Source organism: Brassica rapa, chromosome A05 (genome assembly GCF_000309985.2).
Source record: "Brassica rapa cultivar Chiifu-401-42 chromosome A05, CAAS_Brap_v3.01, whole genome shotgun sequence".
Lineage (NCBI taxonomy): Eukaryota > Viridiplantae > Streptophyta > Magnoliopsida > Brassicales > Brassicaceae > Brassica > Brassica rapa.
In genome coordinates, this window is record NC_024799.2 from 3,679,461 (window position 1) to 3,699,715 (window position 20,255).

At 36.3% G+C, this 20,255-nt stretch overlaps 4 protein-coding genes across 5 annotated transcripts; 3 read left to right on the forward strand and 1 right to left on the reverse strand.

Annotated features, from left to right (window-relative positions):
- Positions 1-146: 146 nt before the first annotated feature.
- Positions 147-4,209, forward strand: LOC103867108 (TOM1-like protein 6). The gene is made up of 9 exons (XM_009145145.3): positions 147-416; positions 1,187-1,265; positions 1,341-1,439; positions 1,532-1,645; positions 1,914-2,227; positions 2,320-2,401; positions 2,484-2,569; positions 2,673-2,936; positions 3,017-4,209. Exons 1-9 carry the CDS (start codon positions 298-300, stop codon positions 4,020-4,022), a joined length of 2,163 nt encoding a protein of 720 aa, XP_009143393.1. The 5' UTR covers positions 147-297; the 3' UTR covers positions 4,023-4,209.
- Positions 4,210-4,628: 419 nt separating this feature from the next.
- On the reverse strand, positions 4,629-9,106 carry LOC103867109 (alanine--glyoxylate aminotransferase 2 homolog 2, mitochondrial). Of its 2 annotated transcripts, none has more exons than XM_009145146.3 (8): positions 6,860-9,106; positions 6,309-6,539; positions 6,076-6,246; positions 5,854-5,997; positions 5,604-5,780; positions 5,178-5,403; positions 4,987-5,100; positions 4,629-4,900 (listed from the first exon to the last, which is right to left on the reverse strand). In XM_009145146.3, exons 1-8 carry the CDS (start codon positions 7,088-7,090, stop codon positions 4,770-4,772), a joined length of 1,425 nt encoding a protein of 474 aa, XP_009143394.2. In that variant the 5' UTR covers positions 7,091-9,106; the 3' UTR covers positions 4,629-4,769. The 2 variants fall into 2 exon arrangements, with proteins under 2 accessions (XP_009143394.2, XP_033146813.1); XM_033290922.1 differs by having other exon boundaries at positions 6,790-7,094.
- Positions 8,333-9,777, forward strand: LOC103867766 (PRA1 family protein B4-like). The gene is made up of 2 exons (XM_033291860.1): positions 8,333-8,341; positions 9,103-9,777. Exons 1-2 carry the CDS (start codon positions 8,333-8,335, stop codon positions 9,688-9,690), a joined length of 597 nt encoding a protein of 198 aa, XP_033147751.1. The 3' UTR covers positions 9,691-9,777.
- A 1,830-nt stretch (positions 9,778-11,607) lies between these two features.
- Positions 11,608-19,940, forward strand: LOC103867110 (dehydration-responsive element-binding protein 2E). The gene has a single exon (XM_033291356.1). The coding sequence runs from the start codon at positions 12,361-12,363 to the stop codon at positions 13,102-13,104; it is 744 nt and encodes a 247-aa protein (XP_033147247.1). The 5' UTR covers positions 11,608-12,360; the 3' UTR covers positions 13,105-19,940.
- The last annotated feature ends 315 nt before the right edge of the window (positions 19,941-20,255 follow it).

The window sequence follows — 20,255 nt, forward strand, 5'->3', positions numbered from 1 at the left end:
TCCAGTATCCACCTATAATTATCAGACTTTTCACGTTGACCACATTATACAATCGCGTGGCGTCACGCGCCAAAGAGGAGCGTGGAGCGAGGGGTTTGCCGTCCTTCAAAATATAAGATCAGAAAAACAAATAAATAAAAGATTTTCCTTTTTCTTATTTTTCTTCTTCTTCCTTCCTCCTTAGGTAGAAAAGCAAAGATTCCCGCTGACTCCGTCTCTCTCTCTCTCTCTCTCTCTCTGCGCTGGAAAAAAAGATAGAAGCCGCAGATTATTCGTCTCCTCTCTCTCGGCGAAGGTATGGCGTCGTCTTCAGCTTCGGCTACGGTGGCGGTTGATAAAGCAACGAGCGATCTTCTTCTAGGTCCTGATTGGACCACCAACATGGAAATCTGCGATTCCGTCAATTCTCTTCACTGGTAAAACTTTTGATCTTCGCTTTCGATTTAAGTGTTAGGATTCTGGAACTGTTTGATTGTTCTTCGGTAGAATTAGATTATGGTTTGGGTTGATTCCCTAGGGGGCCGGTCCTAGGCATAGCCAGATGAAACATCCTTCTTGGTCCCTAGGTTAATATGCATAGAGGAGAAGCCCTGTAAATCCCAGGTCCGGTCCAGGGCCGGCCCTGTAAATCCCAGGTTCGGTCCAGGGCCGGCCGGTCCGGTCCAGAGCCGGCTTGTAAATCTCAGGTCCGGTCCAGGGCCGGCCCTGTAAATCTCAGAATCTCAGGTCCGGCTGGGCTGGCCCTATAAATTGCAGGTCCGGTTCAGGGTCGGCCCTGTAAATCCCAGGTCTGGTCCAGGACCGGCCCTGTAAATCCCAGGTCCGGTCCAGGGCCGTCCCAGTGTTCTAAAAGTAGGTCTAGGATTCCGCCTAAACAATAATTCTCTATAAGGCGCCTAACCACTTAGGCGCCTAGCTAGCAATTTTAGAACATTGATTGTTTTTTTGCTAGAATTTGATTTGATTATCTACAATCAGGGCCTAGGTATAGCTATAATCTAGATGATACCTTTGCCTTGGTCTCCGAAATTTAATTGGTTAATATGTACTATAGAGGTGTGGACTTAATTAAGAAAAAAATATATGTATTGATCATGTAGTTCCAGTGCACAATCATTGATTGTACTGATTGCTCTACGCTAGAATTATCTGCAATTGACGTTTTTGTGCCTATTGACTTGCTCAGGCAAGCGAAGGATGTGGTTAAAGCTTTGAAAAAGAGGCTGCAGCATAAGAGTCCGAGAGTTCAGCAACTTGCACTCACGGTATTGTGACTAGGGACCTTTTGTTCTTTGGCTAGTTATTTTGTTTGGACTCTTTTTGACTCTCTTTTGTGTTAGCTTTTGGAGGCGTTGGTGAAGAACTGTGGAGATTACTTGCACCATCAAGTTGCAGAGAAGAACATATTGGGGGAAATGGTCAAGATTGTTAAGAAGAAGGTAGGTCTTGTTTAAGGGTTGTATGAATATGTTTTCCGTAGTTGTGAGTCTTCATATTGATTGCTGATGATAACTTTGGATCTTTTTTATAGGCGGATATGCAAGTGAGGGATAAAATATTGGTCATGCTGGACTCTTGGCAGCAGGCTTTTGGAGGTCCAGAGGGAAAGTATCCTCATTATTATTGGGCTTACGATGAGTTAAGGGTAAGTAACTTGCTTGAAATTTACTTATTATCGGTCAACTTTCATAGACTTGCTTAGTTGCTTGTGATAAGTTTCCAAGTACTGTGTATTAGTAAAGATAATGGTTTTCGCTGCTACCTACACCTCTTACGGGTTCTTAACCATGTTCTAAATGAAAGTTAGTTTATAGCTGTGGAGTCTTGTTACTATGCGGTTTTGATCTCTGTATACATGCAGATTGTCATTTGCATGAAATTCTTATTCTTATGTTTGCTCTTGTATGTGTCAGCGTTCTGGAGTCGTCTTCCCTCAGCGTTCACCTGATGCGTCCCCTATAATAACTCCACAAGTGAGTCATCCAGCGGTAAGACAGCCTCAGGGGGCTTATGGATCACCGCAAGCTGGTTATGGAGTACCGTATGCTGCTTATGGAGCACCGCAAGCTGGTTATGGACCACCTCAAGCTGGTTATGGAGTACCACCTCAAGCAGGTTATGGAATGCCTCAAGCAGGTTATGGAATACCTCAAGTGGGTTACGGAATGCCCAGTGGTTCCTCTAGAAGGCTTGATGAGGCAATGGCAAGTGAGGTTGAGGGCTTAAGGTAAGTCTATTTGTTATGTGGACTGGCAGCAGTTCTAGATTTTGTACATAGTTTTCATCAATTTCAATGCTCTTTTCTTTGTTAAACCGTAGCTTGTCAAGTATCGAGGCCATGAGGGACGTGATGGATCTCTTGGGCGACATGCTAAGCGCTGTGGATACCAGTGACCGTCAGGTATTGGAATGTGTTATACAGCTACATTGAGGCTTTGGGAACGAAATCTAATGTTCTTACCTATGTTTTTCATATTATGTAGGCTGTGAAAGATGAGGTCATTGTTGATTTGGTCGAGCGTTGTCGTTCTAATCAGAAAAAGCTGATGCAGATGCTAACCACCACTGTGTTAGTCTTCTATTCAGGAATCACTTAGCTCTTAAACATATTGGAATGTGTTGACTTGAGAGGTTCCACCGTTGTGCTAAACAGTTCTTGATTTATTTGGCAGTGATGATGAACTTTTAGGCCGGGGACTCGATCTAAATGACAGTCTTCAAATTCTGCTAGCTAGACATGACGCAATAGCTTCTGGTTCTCCTCTGCCAGTTCTAGCTTTAAAACCCGCTGATTCGAGCCCAAAATCTTCTGAAGCTAAAGATTCTAGCTCCATAGCTGGTTCTAGTTCCCCAGTACCCGCCACTGTTTCTACGGGGAAAAGCCCAGTTGATGAGGAAGACGAGGAGGAAGATGAGTTTGCGCAATTAGCTCGAAGGTCTGTTTTACAATTGGATTCAGGAACTGTTCATATCATAAACTTTTAGTATTTGACATAGAAATGATTTGTTGTTTCAGGCACTCTAAAACACCAGCATCTGTGACTACAGACCCAGCCAGTTCAGAGTCTCATAATGCTCTTGCTCTTGCTCTGCCTGACCCGCCGCCTCCAGTTAACACCACAAGGGAACAAGACATGATTGACTTATTGAGTTTGACATTGACGTCAACTCCTCCACCTCCATCCTCTCAACCTGCTCATCCTCCCACTGTCTCAGATCAAAACACCCATCTCTATCCGCAGGCTGTGCCACAGTTTGAGAGCTATGTCGCTCCTTGGGCACAACCCCAGCAACCTCAACAGCAACAGCCTCAAACACATCAGAGCTATTCTCAGCCACAACATCCTCAAACACAGCAGGGTTATTCTCAACCACAACAGCATCAAGCACATCATAGCTATTCTCAACCCCAACAACAACAGCCTCAAGCACAGCAGGGTTATACTCAACCACAACAGCCTCAAACACAACAAGGTTATTCTCAACCGCAACAGCCTCAAACACAGCAGGGATATTCTCAACCGCAACAGATTCAAACACAGCAGGGCTATTCTCATCCGCAGCAACAGATTCAAACACATCAAGGCTATTCTCAACCACAACAGACTCAAACACAGCAGGGCACTCATCCGCAGCAGCAAGCTCAGTTCCAGCAGATGCAACCGCAAGCTAGACATCAGAGTCCATTTGAATATCCGCCTCCGCCATGGGCTTCAACATCAGCGAATGCATACTACACTCCACGGGCTAACGCGACTGCGTCATACACAGAGACAAGTGCCGGGAGAACACTGCAGCAGTCCAACTCATTCCCCGCGAGAGGCGGAGACCCCCAGGCTACCTCAGCTGCAAGCAATCCAGGTGTCTCTGGAGGACAGAAGCCGTTTGTGCCATCGTACAGATTGTTCGAAGATCTGGATGTGTTTGGTAGCACAGAGGGGAAGCACAATAATAAGTCTACCAACAGTAATAATGCTTCTCAGGCGCAGCAGAGTATGATAGGAGGGAGGAAAATGATTTAACATAAGTTTGCATGCTTCGTTATTTTCTCATTTGTGAATATAATGGTGTACAACTGAATGTACATTTTATTTTTCCCTCGTTTTTTTTATCTTGTTTGATTTTAGGATTTGGTATGACATACTGAAACGATTTGATGAGACCATGAGATTTTTTTTGTCTTTTCTATCTTCTTTATCCTTTTGTTGAGTTGTCTGAACTATTGGTTTTGGTGAGAAAGCTTCAGCAGATGGTGAATAATAAGGGACTTGGAAGTGAGAAGTAGGAAATTAGTCAGTTTCTTGTCTGATTATAAGACTTGTTTGGGTCCTGTTATGGGCAGCTGAGACTAGAATCTTAATGGCAATTTTGCATAGTGGTCGTTGACAGAGTTAGATGGTGTGATCTTGCCATGCTTTTGAGCTATGTTTAAAATGGCTACACCAAGTCTCTCATGAGGGTATTGTTCATGGGACAACTCAAATGATAGTGGAATAGAACAGGAACAAGTATGTTAGTGAAAGACCAGGATCTGAAGCTAATTGATGATATTGTCAGGTGGTATGAGCAGGTCCGATTCAGATGTTCCTCCTGGTCTGAATATCTCTGTTTACGACAATGACCTGATATGTTTGTATATGTATTCATTTTGTAGCTTAAGATGGAAGAAAAAAAAAGTTTTGCATAAAGAAAAATATAGTGATTGAGAAGCAACGAGGTGTTGGTTCATCAATCATTTACAAACTTATTGTGTGTTTTATTCCTCTTCGTCACATCTTGGACACTGAATAGTCCATGGCTTCCACGAGATAATCTGCGTCGTCCTTAGTGAAGCAGAGAGGTGGTGTGATTCTAAACACGTTTCCAAAGAAGCCTCCTTTCCCAACCAAAACACCAAGCTCTGTAAAAAACATTTTCATAAATAAACATTTTTTATGTTTGCTAGTTTCACATGAGAAGACTAGAAAAAACGCAAAACCAACAAACCTTTCATTTGATCCATGATGTGAAGAGTCTCGGCAGTTGCAGGAGTTTTAAGTTTGCGATCACTCACCAGCTCTACTCCAAGCATCAGTCCTCTTCCCCGTACATCCCCAATAACTACATTACATAATCGTATGCATAAACACAAAGTTCAAGACCATATTATGAAGAGAGAACGTGTGAGAGAGATTTACTTTCGTGTTTCTCTTTCAGCTGATCGAGTCTTCCTTTGAGATAAGATCCGACCATCGATGCATTTTCCTGAAGCTTGTCTTTCTCGATCACATTCAAAACAGCGAGACCAGCTGTAGTAGCCACAGCATTCCCACCAAACGTGTTGAAGTAGCATCGACGTGTCAATACCCTTGCAATCTCTGGAGTTGTCACAACTGCCCCCAAAGGAAACCCATTCCCAATCCCCTGTTTCCGCATCATCAAATAAACAAACAAATCAACAGTTTTAACCAGTGTTCTAAAAATTGGTCTCAGATATTCAAAAAATCGACATAGGCGCAGCCAAAACAATAATCTTCTATAAGACGCCTAACCACCGCCTAGCGGTTTTTAGAACATTGCTTTTAACATTATCAAGAGAACACTAAGGTTGGATCAACTCCAACCTTTGCCATGGTTACTATGTCAGGGACAACATTGTGAGCCTCAAAGCCCCAGAAATCGCCGGTTCGAGTGAAACCAGACTGTACTTCATCCGCAATGAACAACCCTCCAGCTTTCTTTACAATGTCGTAAGCTGCTGATAAATAGCCTGGAGCTAGCTCCACAATTCCTCCAACACCCTATTCACATAGGATATTGTCAATGATGAGAGTTGTTACAATTTTTTAAAACTTGTGTTATTATTAATGTTACCTGTATAGCTTCAAAAACAAAACCAGCAATGTGTCCGGTCGTGCCATATTGGATGAGATCGTGCAACTCTCTTGCATACTTCTCACCATCAGAACCAAACACACCTCTATATGGATCAGGGTTCAAAGCGTGATGAGTTCCAGTCTATCCACCAGCCAAAAAACAAAACCAAATATTAGATTTGAATATTAGTTCAAGAAATAAAATAATCTTAGTACGCACCTGAACCACGTTGAACTTCCACATGCTTTGACCAGTAGCACCCATAGTTCCAGCAGCATTACCATGATACCCATTTCGAATAGAGACAATGTCTTGATATCCAGTATATAACTTAGCCATCATGAGTGCTAACTCATTAGCCTCCGTCCCTGAGTTAGTGAAAAACACAACCTGTTCCAAATTTGGATCAGACAAGACACACAAAAGAACATAACATGCATGTGTTACGTTACCTTGAGATCACCAGGGAGTTTAGAAGCGAGAGCTTCAGAGAAGTCAGCAATGGCATGGTTAAGGTAAAGAGTGGTAGGATGCTGGAGACGTTTGATTTGGTCGATGACTGGTTTAACCACATGAGGGTGACAATGCCCACAGTTCACAACTGCGATACCAGCAAACGCATCTAAGTATCTCCGACCACTCTCGTCGAATAGATATTGCATCTTCCCATCCACTATGTTCAACTGCAACTCCAAAAGGAAAAATTAAAAATAAGAAAAATATTTGTTTGTTTAACTTAATCAAAACAACAAAGAAGATTCAACAATGATTTAGATTCCACTATAGGTCAGAGAGTATAATATACTAACAGTAATAGTTGTAAGGTGCGGATCCGAATAGTAAGATGCAAAATGATCTGAATAGTAACAAAAGCATATAGATGGAGATTTTTGGTATTATTACTATGTGGTGCAATTTGGTTTTAGCCGTTACCATTAGTTCGAAAACGCTATAATATATGTATATATATTGTATCCCAGAGAGACATGATCAAAAACGTTACAGGCTTTTTGTAGAGGCAAGACGTGTAAGAGCTAAGAAACTCCTTCCTTTGGTTAAGGATGACATCAGCGGAAGGACCTGTATACGGCGGCGGGATGTACTCAAACGGCGGGAGCCTCCCAAGAAATTCGTCGGAAGCAGCCATTGCCGTCTGAGACGTCGACGAGATGCATCGTCGCAGGAGGGAAATGGGGATGTTTTGGAACGTACTTTTCGCCGAGAATCTCTGCATCGTCTCTTATCTCTCACGATTCTCTCTTGATGAAATATGAAACGTTTGGAGAGACTACGTACGAGGTACGACACTGTTTCGATGGTTGTAATGATGATGAGAAGAGAGAGATGACGTTACTGTCTATTTAAAGAGATTGATGACGCCGAACCTATATGCTTACGGCTTACGGAACTTGATTTGACAAATTGGCCTTTTTAACGCATAACTGAAACAATTAGATTATTTATTAGACTATGTTTTAAACACGTACGTTATATGGAACCATAAAACTAAATTCTGAAAGCCAAATTTTAAAAATTCAAATTTCTAAGCCATATCTTCTAATAATTTATTTTTAATGGTAAGAATCTCAGCAAAATAGCGTATTTCTAAAAATATTTGAATATTTAACCTATTAAAACGAGTTCGATCATTTTCAAAAAAAAAATTATTATTAATCATAAATCAGTCTCCGCAAGTTGGTAACAGAAAACAAAAGATCCTGCAAAATGAAAATATTACTATTTTGTATTCTGTGAATGTTTTTTTTTTTTTGACAAAGACATTCAGTGAATTAGTAAACACATGGTAACCGCTGAAATGTACATCTCCACAAAACATTTCGTTCAAAACTCATTTCCACTGATATTTAACCAAGTGTTTTTTTTTTCTAATTCTGGAAAAAAAAAACCAGTGTTTATGTTTACATCATCTTTTTTTTTTATATCAAAGATATATAGCTCAACAACTCATATTTCCCCTCACAGTTTCAGTTTATGTTACCACACATATTATCAAAAACCTATTGAAAAAGAGAGGCTAAAATTATAATGAATCTTTTTTCCGAATTTCACATATCTAAAAATAAAACGAGTAAACGCACGTTCGTACTCCCAACTCATTTTCCTCACGACAGTATAAAGCAGTGTAATGTTTAGTAGTACATGACATCAGTTGTTTCGTAATAGATTTTCTATCGTGTTCCGTATTGTAAACGTTATTATCATAATTTGTGTGTTTGGTATAGTACCAAAAAAGTCAAGTAATGCAGTGGTAAATTGGATGGGTGTCAATCGTTCATGAGATTGATCACCTACGGTCTACAACGATACTATAATTTGTTGTCAATTAAAACTTACAAACTTCAAATGAATATATTCCAAAGATAGGACACCTAAGTAGTTGTCTTACCTTTTCTTAACGTGTTGCTACAAGTCTCAAAACCATATCACAACATTGTATAATATACTATGTATCGAGATGGAGGGGGTCATATTTGTATGGGACACGTGATCTGTGCATGCAGTTGCAGTGGAGCTGCGGGTTTGTTTGTACCAATGAAATTAGTTGTTTAGATTATGCGTTGCTTTAGTATTGTAACCAATACGTCTAAATTTTAATTGCTTGCTGTTTGGCGTGAGCTAACTCACTTAGACCGATGAGCATCAAGGGATGTATCATTATATTTTCTCTATTAAATAAAGATTGAGGTCATAGACTTTGTTTTCTTTGTCAAAAGTTTGTTTACTACGCACCGAGTTTAAATCTGAATGGACGAATAATTACAGAACTGAAGACATTAGTGTGTACAAACGGTTATTGAATACATATACTCTATCAACAGCGTGTGTACAAAATGTTAATAGCATTACATGTATTGTTAGTGTGCCATATTATTTTGGTTAATGTTTTTTTGTTGTCGACTTCTAATATCCGTACATTATATTATTTTGTTAGGTAAGTTGGTTGCTACGTGTACATGAGCCTATTTTGCAATGGTGTTAGTATCGTTATTTAGCACAGGTAAAGTATGAATTAAGCTGAAATTTTCCAAATCTACCCGCAAGATATGAAAATCTTTTATCGTCAACATTTGGATATGAATACATGTGAAAACATCTTAAATATCAAATTTTATGACATTGGAACTATGAAAGATATGGAAGGACACCAAACTAATTGGTTTAGTGACTAAATCTTTTTGATCACCTAGTAGATATCTAAAAGATTATGAATTCGATTTCCATTAGAGAAAATATGATAACTATAAATTGGGCTATATACCCTCTCTTTGTTCACTTACTTGTCACGCCATCTTCTTCGATTCTTTTAAATTCAATTTGTTATCTCAGACCTGCCAAACTCTTCCCGACAATGGCTTCCACGTCACGACCAATCCTCCCAATCTCCACCTCTCAAACTACTCCTACTTCAAAGTGAACTACCTCGCCGTCGCGACGGCGATCGTCGGGTTCTCTTTGGTGACTCATCCTTTCTCCCTCGCCTTCCTCCTCTGTCTCCTCGCTTCTTGGCTCTTCTTCTACCTCCTCCGTCCTTCCGATCACCCCGTCGTCGTCTTTGGGCGTACGTTCTCTGATATGGAGACGCTTGGGTGCTTGATCTTGTTTAGCGTCTTTGTGGTGTTTCTTACTGACGTTGGATCCGTTCTTGTGTCGGCTGTGATGGTCGGCGTCGCGTTGGTATGTGCTCACGGCGCGTTTAGGGCTCCGGAAGATTTGTTCTTGGATGAGCAAGAGACGGCAGCTACTGGTTTTCTCTCTTTCCTCGGTAACGCCTCCTACTCCGCCGCGCCTGCCGTCGTTGCCGCTCGTGCCTAAGTATATAATCTTGTTTTTATTTCTTATCTTTGCATGTAAGTATATGTTTTACAACTTTTGTCTAATCTTTAGCTTCTTCAACCTTTACGATCTATAACAGTCTAATTGTGTTGGAAGAGTTGGATCTGTTTTCAAGATTTGAGCTTTGTTTCTCTTGGATCTTGTTGAAATAGTAGTCGACCTTTTGTATGGGGATATCCAAAGTTTTAAGTTTCTGAACCTCCCCATCATAGAAGCAAATACAATAGGTGATAATGAAGGTTCTCTAAGATGTTTCGTTGGTAACTGAGTGAAATGAGCTAAGACATGAAAACAGCAGCGTAGGATTTAAATTTTACAAGAAATGATAATTCAAAGAGAACAATGTGTTTGCCTTATTGGGTGTTTCGTCTAGGTTCTAATAAGGGACTTCTGAAATTGGCTGCTGCGATCAGTCTGAAGATAATGCTTACTTTTTTTTTTTGTCAAAAAATCATTCGATTGCAATAAAACCAGTACTAAGACATGGCCAGAAAGAGTTCATACAAAAGAAAGCTTGAAAGGAATTAAACTAACAACATCATGTAGATGCGACAATTACTAAGGCCAACAGGGAAAAGAAGAAATAATGAGTGTCTTCTTAGCCATCAGTAGTAGAAGGAGGATCAATACTCCACGATCCAATCAACTTACAGGACAGCCACCTCTGCTTCTGATCGCAATAAAGAACTGAGCCAATAGATAGGCAAGTAGAAGCTCAGATGAGAGCCTTAGCCTTAAAAATGATGACATGAAAGGTGGATAAAGACCAAAGCGTTAATCTGAACTTGAGGGAATAATGGAAATTCATGAGTTAAAACCATAATACTGTAAGCTCTGCTTTTATCCACAATAGTGGCTTACTTTCCAATGGGATAACTACTTTTCACATATTGTTTTTTTGCCAAGGCAATAAACTACGGTTTGAAATGGGAAGACTCCAATTAATGTCAAACCTTGAGGTAACATTGGACAGAAAAATAATCTAACTTCTCAACATATCTTTGATCTTGTCGTACCATGAAAACAGAATAAGAAGAAAAAAACGATATCTTTAACTGCCAACAACATCGTTTTCTTATATAGTCACTTTAATTCCATCACTTATAATATATTTTCTATAATATATGATCTATGTATAAAGTTTATGAGTTTGGGAAGAGACCAACTTTCTTTAATAAGTGGGAAAATGTCAAATGGTAACTTGCGCCACAAGCCTGAACTTTTAAAAGGAAGGTTTAGTTTGAAGTACGGGTGGGCGTTCGGGTACCCGTTCGGGTTCGGGTCAGGTATTTCGGATTTTCGGGTATTTCGGTATAGAGGTGTAAAACCCATTCGGGTATTTCTGTACTTCGGGTCGGGTTCGGGTATTTTTAGTTCGGATTCGGTTATTTCGGATCGGGTTCGGATATTTAGATTTTGAAAAAAAAAATTAAATTTTTCTTTCTCAAGTTTCTTGTATTTAAAAATATAACTTTCTGTCAACTAATTTTTTATTTTTAATAGATTGAATGGTTAATAGATTTGGACATAACATTTTAAAACTAAAAATGCATAAATTTAGTTATTTTTTTAAAAAAAATTGGATGTAACTTTTTGTTAATTTTTGAAATAAAAAACTTGACATGCATTTTAAGTGAGTAGCAAATTATTTTTTCCGTAACTGTATGTATATCATATAAACTTAAAGTATGTATAGTGTCAATATAAATATTTTATATAAAATGAAAGATGTAAACTAGAAATATAGGGTTAATTATACATATGTTCGGTTATCTTCGGATATCTATTCGGGTTCGGGTATTATCCGTTCGGGTTCGGATATCCAATCTCTTCTTATTCAATACCCGTTCGGATATTTTGCTACTTCGGTTCGGATTTCGGTTCGGGTTTTTCGGATCGGGTTCGGGTGCCACTTCGGATATCGGGTAAAGTGCCCACCCCTAGTTTGAAGTGTGAATGGCTACCAAAAAGATTTATACTATTAGGTGACAATCCACCTTAGTTGATATTTAGGTTTTGGCTTAGGGTACAAGCCACCAATTTGACATCTTCCACCACACAAAAGTTAATAAATTATGAAACTCAAAAGTCTTTTTTTTTTGTCAAAACAAGTCTTAATCGCAAAGAAATCAAATAACATATAATATCCCAAGTTAATTTTTTTTTTACTAGAAAATAACGAGCTCGGGAAGAAAGTTTCCTCCAAAAGCAAACACGTCTATCAGTTAAAAATGGAAGATGACAAAATGGTAGCTTGCACAGTAAGCCAAAACCCTAAGAAGGAAGTTATCAATTGTGAATTGTTCCCCAAAATTTTATAATATATAGTTTTTTCCAGAAAGAACACGAACAATTCAAAGTCTTAATCGTAAAGAAATCAAATCTATATAAACTGGTAAAGGAATATAAAAAGCAAACAAATAAAATAAAATAAAAACCTTATAAAGAGCACACAGAAATCTCACGTGTCCCGCAGCTGTACATTTGCTACCAGCGCCACGCGTGTTTCCAGACGATATCTGAGACAAAGAGCTGTTCACACCTTAATCTATCAGACAGAAATTTCTAGTTTACTGTTCTTGTTTTTATATAGGTGCCTCCCGTTTTAGCTTTTCCGCATATTTGTTTTGCTGTTTCTGTGTCTAAACGATGGAGAAAGAAGACAACGGTCCAAACCAGAGCTCCTCTGCTTCTATAGAACCCTCCAGAAGAAGAAGAAGAGCCGCTGAGCCAGTTGATACGACGTTAAGTAGATGGGTGAAGGAAGAAGAGGAGGAGGAAGGGTTGAAGAGAACCCGTAGGGTTCAAGCCAAAGGTTCGAGGAAAGGTTGCATGAGAGGTAAAGGCGGACCGGAGAACCCGGTTTGCCGGTTTAGAGGCGTTCGACAAAGGGTTTGGGGGAAATGGGTGGCTGAGATACGCGAGCCTGTGAACCAACGTGGCGGAAACTCGAAGCGTCTTTGGCTTGGAACGTTCGATACTGCAGCTGACGCCGCCTTGGCTTACGATAGAGCTGCTAGTGCCATGTATGGACGCTATGCCCGGTTAAATTTCCCGGACGGTTTAGGAAACGGTCAGGATGATGAAATGAAGAAAACTGATGAGGCAGAGAGTTCTAGAAGCTATTGGTTGGAAACTTGCAACGTATCTGAAACAGGTAATAGCGTGGTGGTGGACAAGAAAGATGGGGAGGATTATTTATATGAAGACTGTATTGAACTTGGTCAAGACAAGATTGAGAAACTTGGTCGTATGGCTGATAACGAGATAGTGAAATCAGAGGAAGATTACATGTTTGATGGATTTGAATTGGATAACGGACTGTTGTACAATGAATCTGGTCATTACCATGGAGGTGGATTTGAACCTTATTTAGAGCACTTCAGGTTTTAGCTAGGGGTTTTACGTTGCATCATTAAACTGTCGTTTGAAATATTTTCAGCTTTCAATTAATAATATCTTTATCTTGCTGGTAGACGTAACTAATTGGTAAACCATGTTAGAATTCTGTGGATCTATTTGTGTGTATATTAATCTGATGTTGGTCATATTACTTGCACATCTCAATTTTTTTAGTATGGATTTGGATCAATATTCGTATATTAGTTGACATCTTAATTTTGGACATATATCTGAAATCCTCATAACTCAGGGAAACATAATCATAAAATTCTTAGATATGTGAACCGCTTCTATTGTGCTTGTAGCTCATGTAGTTTTTAACTTTTTATTAACCATCCCCGAGAGAATGCAGTTCAGATGAATCAGATCTAATTTTAACCTGGAGTTTGAACTGAAATGCTACAAACTCAAAAATTGAAATGAAAAATACAGGGAAAAAAAAAGATATGATATAAGAGAGGTTCATCGGTTCAAAAATATTTCATTTCACTGGTTTAACTAGCACATGATCGATGCAAAAGTTTGGTTTGCTCAAATGTGTAGTGATGTTTATCTGTTGCACGGAAGCCAATATATTTCATTCATTTATTCATACATCTTTTAGCTGATATTAGTAGCCAACTAGCCATATAACAAACTTTAATTAGCTCGTATAAGTTGGGGGGGGGGGGGGGGACCATAAAAGATGCTCATATATTTATAATCCATTAACAAACTTAAATTTGGAAGTATACTAATCTGCAATATCCCAAAGAATGCATTTTCACGGAATACACTATCTTCAAAGAATGAGTGTTATTTAGCAGAGTTGGATTTAATAGGCCTAAGAATTATAAAGTACACGAGTAAGCCAGAGAACTGAAACCAGCCTTTTACATCGTATATTGGGCAAATGTGCAGAGCGTTTCGTTATAATAATTGAATATTATAGTGTTGCGACGCCGTTCAGCATCAGGCAGAGAGCAGCCTCACATGACTTGCGGTCCCAGCAAAATATACAGAAGAAGACCTATCCAACCTTTGACATTATTTACTTCTCGAATACCTGATTATGCACGACTGCACGTTAGTATACAGAAACACTAATGCGATATGGCAAAGATCATATTACATAATGTTTTGTTTTTGAAAGCATATACATAATGTTTCAAAAAAATATCATATTACATAACAACAGTATAATCACTAGACCACGTTGAGAACAAATAATCACATTATATGCCATGGAAAATGATTCTCCTTTTTGTTAGTTTCAAATATATCGTCTACCTCCACGAAATAGTGATAGTATTTTCGTAAGTCAGCCTTCTAAAGTTATCAGTGTTACATTCAAAATAGTATAAAACGAGCTTATACTAAGTGGTACTTTTAGTGGGCACTAGTAGTTATCTATATATAAGGTCCATTTTTTGTTTGTTAAACTGTAAGGTCCATTAGGATACACTTTCCCTAGTATGTACAATATACTCATAGAGAGCAACTCTTTAACTCAGGACCACAAATATATGACCACAAAATATATAAAAGGTTCTGCTAAACTTAAATTGGAAGAGAAGCAAACACATAATGCAAATTAGAAACTAAAATTTACAGATTACCAGTGTTCTCTTTTTTTTCTTAAATATTATCTAATTTTAATTCAATAAAGATACATATATAGTAAGGAAAGGAGTGTAAGCGTGGATGAAGAACCATCAAGGTCCAAGAAGATAATATACGCTTAAATATAATGAAAAGACTGAAAATGAAACCTATGAGAAAAAAACGTTACTGTATATAAATATATATATGCATGTTGGCCCACGTGGTTCATGCAACAGAGCATATCTGTTCCCCACCTAGCCTGGCCCCAGCCAGAGGCACTACAAAGTAAGTAATTCCTAACAAATCTAAAAGCGAAGGAGAAAATAATTTGCTAATGATATTGCAACTTTGGCGAGTAAATGTACGAATACATCTACGTCACTGACTGGGGTTTCGCACTTTCTCAAAATAACTGGTTCTGAAAGTTTTGCCCGGCATTAATCAATCATGCTTTACCAAAACGCCAATAACAACACTAATTGTAATTAACAAGATACAGATAGATACCTGTCGGTGGCTGACTTCACCGGAGAAAGAGACTAATTTTCTTTGATCAAAGAGAAAAAGGAAGAAAGCAAGAAAAAGGTGGTGATATTAAAAGTGCTAAAGTGAAACTCTAAACAAAATTGATATTGATTTTTGAAGTTGTTGATATATCTGTGAAAGCCTTTTTCACTGCAGTAAGGAGAGCCAATGAAACTCAGGATGGACAGCGCCAAAAATATCGATGTGAATGAGATTATGATGGCGCTATCCCTCCTGAGCTTTACAGATTCTTCTCTACTTTCTTTTTTCTTGTTACTAAAAATGAAAAATGATAAAGAGACTTGAGAGGAAAGTGAAGGTAAGAGGATGGGAGTGGAGAAGGAGAAGAGGTTGTGTTATTTATAGATAGATGATGCGAGTTTAAGGAATTCAAAGGAACACACGTCATCTTCTCTTCGTTGAGCATGAAATAATTCAATTGCATATTTTAACAGCAGTGTTTTGGAAGTATTACTTTTTTCTGTAACAATTTCTACATCTAAAATTATTTATTTAAATTTTTAGCTTTTTTGGTGGGAAAATTATTGCTTTACTTATACTATATAGTCCAGATGTGATTTATTGGATCCCATATAGTAGTTTGTTTGACTTTCATTATTATCCTCAGGTCCTGATTTACAGAAATGAAGGAGGCTAAATTCAAATACATTATAAATGCTTTTGTTGACGAATCAATTTTGGATGCATATATTCTAATACACTATGATATCGTAGTATCCTGGACTTTAAGTATATGATTAGATATCAACATTAGTATGTATATATAATTATATATTAGCATTACAGTAGTTTAATGAAATTTTCAGGGACTCAAAGATTTGTGTATATCAATGGAAAATTGAAGGTCTAAAAAACCTAGAAACCTATTGAAAGTTATATGAACTTGCTGTTGCTTTTTATTCTTCATAACCATATTTCTCTAAAGGGCGGTGAAGCTAGTCAACCATCTATTGGGGGTCAAAATTGTTTTAAGATTCTAAGAAGCCAATATTTAGTGTAAAAACGTCTAAAGCTATATTGGTAATTGTCCTTGTATGCATGTTTAAGGTCATGAGTTCAAATCAATGTATATAATTATTACCAAAAAAAATTATATAATTTATATGTTTGAGAGCCTAAAATATTCAGGCACGGCCAGTCCTGTTTGTCTACCACAAATCGTTGATTCGAGATTCAATATATGTAACAATTTATACATCTATAATAGAGATGTATTAATATTTAGTGTTAATGATTTTGTTAACAATTCATATAATTAAATGAATGTTAATGATTTTGTTTTGTTTTTTCATTTTACAAAATTTGATTTTTTTCGACATTAGACTCAGAAATTCGTACATAATTAATCTGAATATTTTAGGATCAAGTGAGGGCGTCCCCTTTTTGGAGCAACCTCCATGTGTTCTAAATAGCAGGAGAACTCCCAAATATAAGAAGAATAAAATACAAAAATACACACAAGAATAATCAATAGATATATCATATATGTACAGAAATCTTTTTTTTGGGGTGAAAGTACAGAAATCTTTAATTGGCTGATTTTACAAATATTCAATCAGACATAATTCAGTTTCATTTGGCTAAGCTTTTCTTTAGGTCTTTATCATAGACAACAGCTCTCAATCAAATAGCCGCTTATATTAATGCTAAAAAGATTTTGGGAAGCACATAAATAAATGAAGAAGAAAGATAGCTGATAATTAGTTGGAGTGTTATTTTGCTATACATGAATTCTGTAGTCTCTACACAGTTGTGCACTTGTTCTCTTGTGGTGTCACGACATTGAATTTATGAATACAGCTATGAGCTATCTTAATTATGGATATATATATTTATTTTTTTTGATCAAAAAATATACTTCCTCCGTTTTATATTAAGTGTAGTTGTAGAAATTTTTTTTGTTATAAAATAAATGTCGTTTTCGGCTTTCAATGCAAACTTTATTAATTTTATTCAGAAATTTATTTTTTATTGGTTGAAATTTGGTTAGATATATAGGTAATATTGTTTTTATATATGAAATATACAAAATTAATTGTTTCATTAATATGTGTGTACAAACTCAAAATTACATTTAAAATGAAATATAGATGAATATAATTTTTTTTCCTTGGTATATTTTTGTATGTATAGTAGCTTCAGTCAAACCGAGGTTGGTAAGAATATTAGTATTTACATTCACAATTTTACATCGCGTTTAGAACATTATGAATAAGGGCTTGACTGGTTCAAACACATCGATTGCGGTTACGGTTGCAGGAGTTTGCGGATGCGGATGGTTGCGGTTTCTAGCGATTTTGAGATATATGTACGACTGGTTCTGCAGTTAAAAATTGGTGTGTTTGCGAGATGCTTATGACTGGTTAACTACCCAATGCAACAACGGTTAAATAATAAATTACCAATATTTACATTTTATATAATTATAAAAATATCAAAAATCATAATATTATTATATATATAAAAATTATATTTAGAAAGTTATAGTTTTAAATTTTTAAAAATTATAGAAAATATTTTTTAAAATTTTTACAATATTAACTAAAATATAATAGATATATTTTAGTATTTTTATAATTCCAATTTAAAATTTTTATTAAATATTTTTATTTTTTGGAATTATATTGCTTAAAAAAAATTATCCTGCAGCAACCGTCCGCAACTGCAAACGCTAGCTGAAACTATCTTTTGATTTTATGAGATTTAGAGCAGTTTGAAGTAGTTTAGAACGGTTTGAATGATTGTTACAAAACACCAACAACCACTAACAACCGTAAAAATTGCGTTTTACGGGTGTAGCGGGAAAACCAGTCATACCCTAAATCCTATACACTTGATTTGGGATATAATGTTATTAGAATATTTGGCGTTCAAGGGATAAATAGATGTTAAAGGCTCGAGTGAATCAAATTGACATCGTCATGACAATCTAATTTTCTGATGTTATAAAAGAAGTAAAGAAGTGATTGTTTGGAAATCTGGTTGTTGGCTTTTAAACTATATAATTTGTTACTGTAAATTAATGGTTGTACCATAATAGAAAGAAAGAGTCAACTTCACGTTTCTATCAATTTCATATTTTATTTTAGGATTACATATAATTACTTTCAGAAAAAGAGACTAAACAATCAAAAAAAAAAATTGTAACAAACTTTTATGACATTTGGTTTAAAACCATTACAATTATGTTTCTAACTAGCAACGAATTATCAAAAATCCACCTTAAATATTTAATCTTAAAAAACTATATCAATAATTTTGGATAACAATACCTATGAATTATAAAATCATGAAAGTTTAACCGGTTAAGGTGCGGTTTTAAATAGTTAACCAAATGATTAATTAAGCTTGAGAATATCATTTTTAACAGTTTTATGCGTGTTAAAATAAAATAGAAAAATAACAGATAAGAATAAAAATATAGGAATGATGAGGAATAACGAAAGGAGATTATTCATTATCAATTTAACGAAGAACAAATTTGTTCTATTTTACTTTACAATTTAAAAAAATGAAAAAAAATTATTCTGGTGAAAAAATAGAAATATTAAAAACTATAGTATTTTTCTTGATTCCTTTGATTATTTTGGTCACCGCTCACCAGTTACACCCTATGTGAACTTATTGTATTATTTATAATCAAGAACTTGAGACACCCAAAAATTGAAATATCTTCTATTTTGATCAAGTGTTTGTTTCTATGGAACTTTAAAAATCTTTAAACGAAGCAATTCATAGAATCAGGATAGTGGGGGAAGCCTCCATATAAAAGGAAACAATAAACATTCAAAAGTATAATTGGCCGAAAATTTGCAAAGACATTCACTCTGACAAATTTAACTTCATCTGATCAGCTTTTCGTTAAAATGGTCATCATCCGCACATTCTTCAATCAATGGGGGTCTTCATCACTTTATATACGTCAGAAAGAAAAAACGAAGAACGAGTTTCTTCGATAAATCCAAAAAGGTCGAGATATATGATAGAGGAAATAATGGGAGGAAATCGAAACAATTATTGGAGCGTCACTTCAGGGCGGCTTTATGATTCTTTCCTGCCAACTTTGCAGTTACTCCACCTTCTACTTCGTGACACAGAATTTAATATACACAGCTTTTCATGCACATGTTGCTTTAGGGTATGACGATAACCATATTTCGAAATTATCAATAACTTAACTGATGATATAATTAGCAACGGACCAACATCAAATATAGCTGTTGAATCAATAAACTCTTTTTAATCAAAAAGACTTATGTAGCGGTAATGTAGAATGGGTTTAATTTATACAGACAAGAAGAGAATATCAATGACTAACACAATTTCGAATAATTTCATAAGATTTTAGACATTGCTCCAAACAACAAGAACTTGAAGAATTTTATATTTATTCATATTAAAACCCCCATTTTTACAACAAGTGTGACTCAACTCAAAATGTTTTGAAATCACAAATCTTTGTGCTAAATAATGAGCATTTTCTTGAAACCAATTAAGGTTCTCGAGAGCAAAACCATGATGCCATTACCTTTGTCGAAACTTCAACTTAGTTTTCATATGGAATTGATCTAAAGTTGATGATGAATTAACATCTTTCCCGAGGCTAATTAATCTATACCATTAAATTGAAGGACATAGTTATGGTCAATAAAAAATGATTCAGCAGTAAAGTACTAGTCAAAAGTACAAAAAAAAAACACTAAGGGAGCAAACTTCAAATGAATTTTTGAGGGGTGAGTGCTCTAACCATGAATCGTTAAAAAAATCTTTAATAATTTATTCACTTGTACTATAGTCATTACTATTAACAAAAATTACTAATAATGATAAAACTTCACAAATACATATAAAATATACATTTAATATATTATACAACACACAATATTTTAATATTATAACAAAAGATAATATAAATCATATACAATAAAACAACACACACACACACACAAATTTAAAAAAGTTACATATAAAATACCAAATTACTCAAGCATTATGTAAAATTTAAGTGTTTA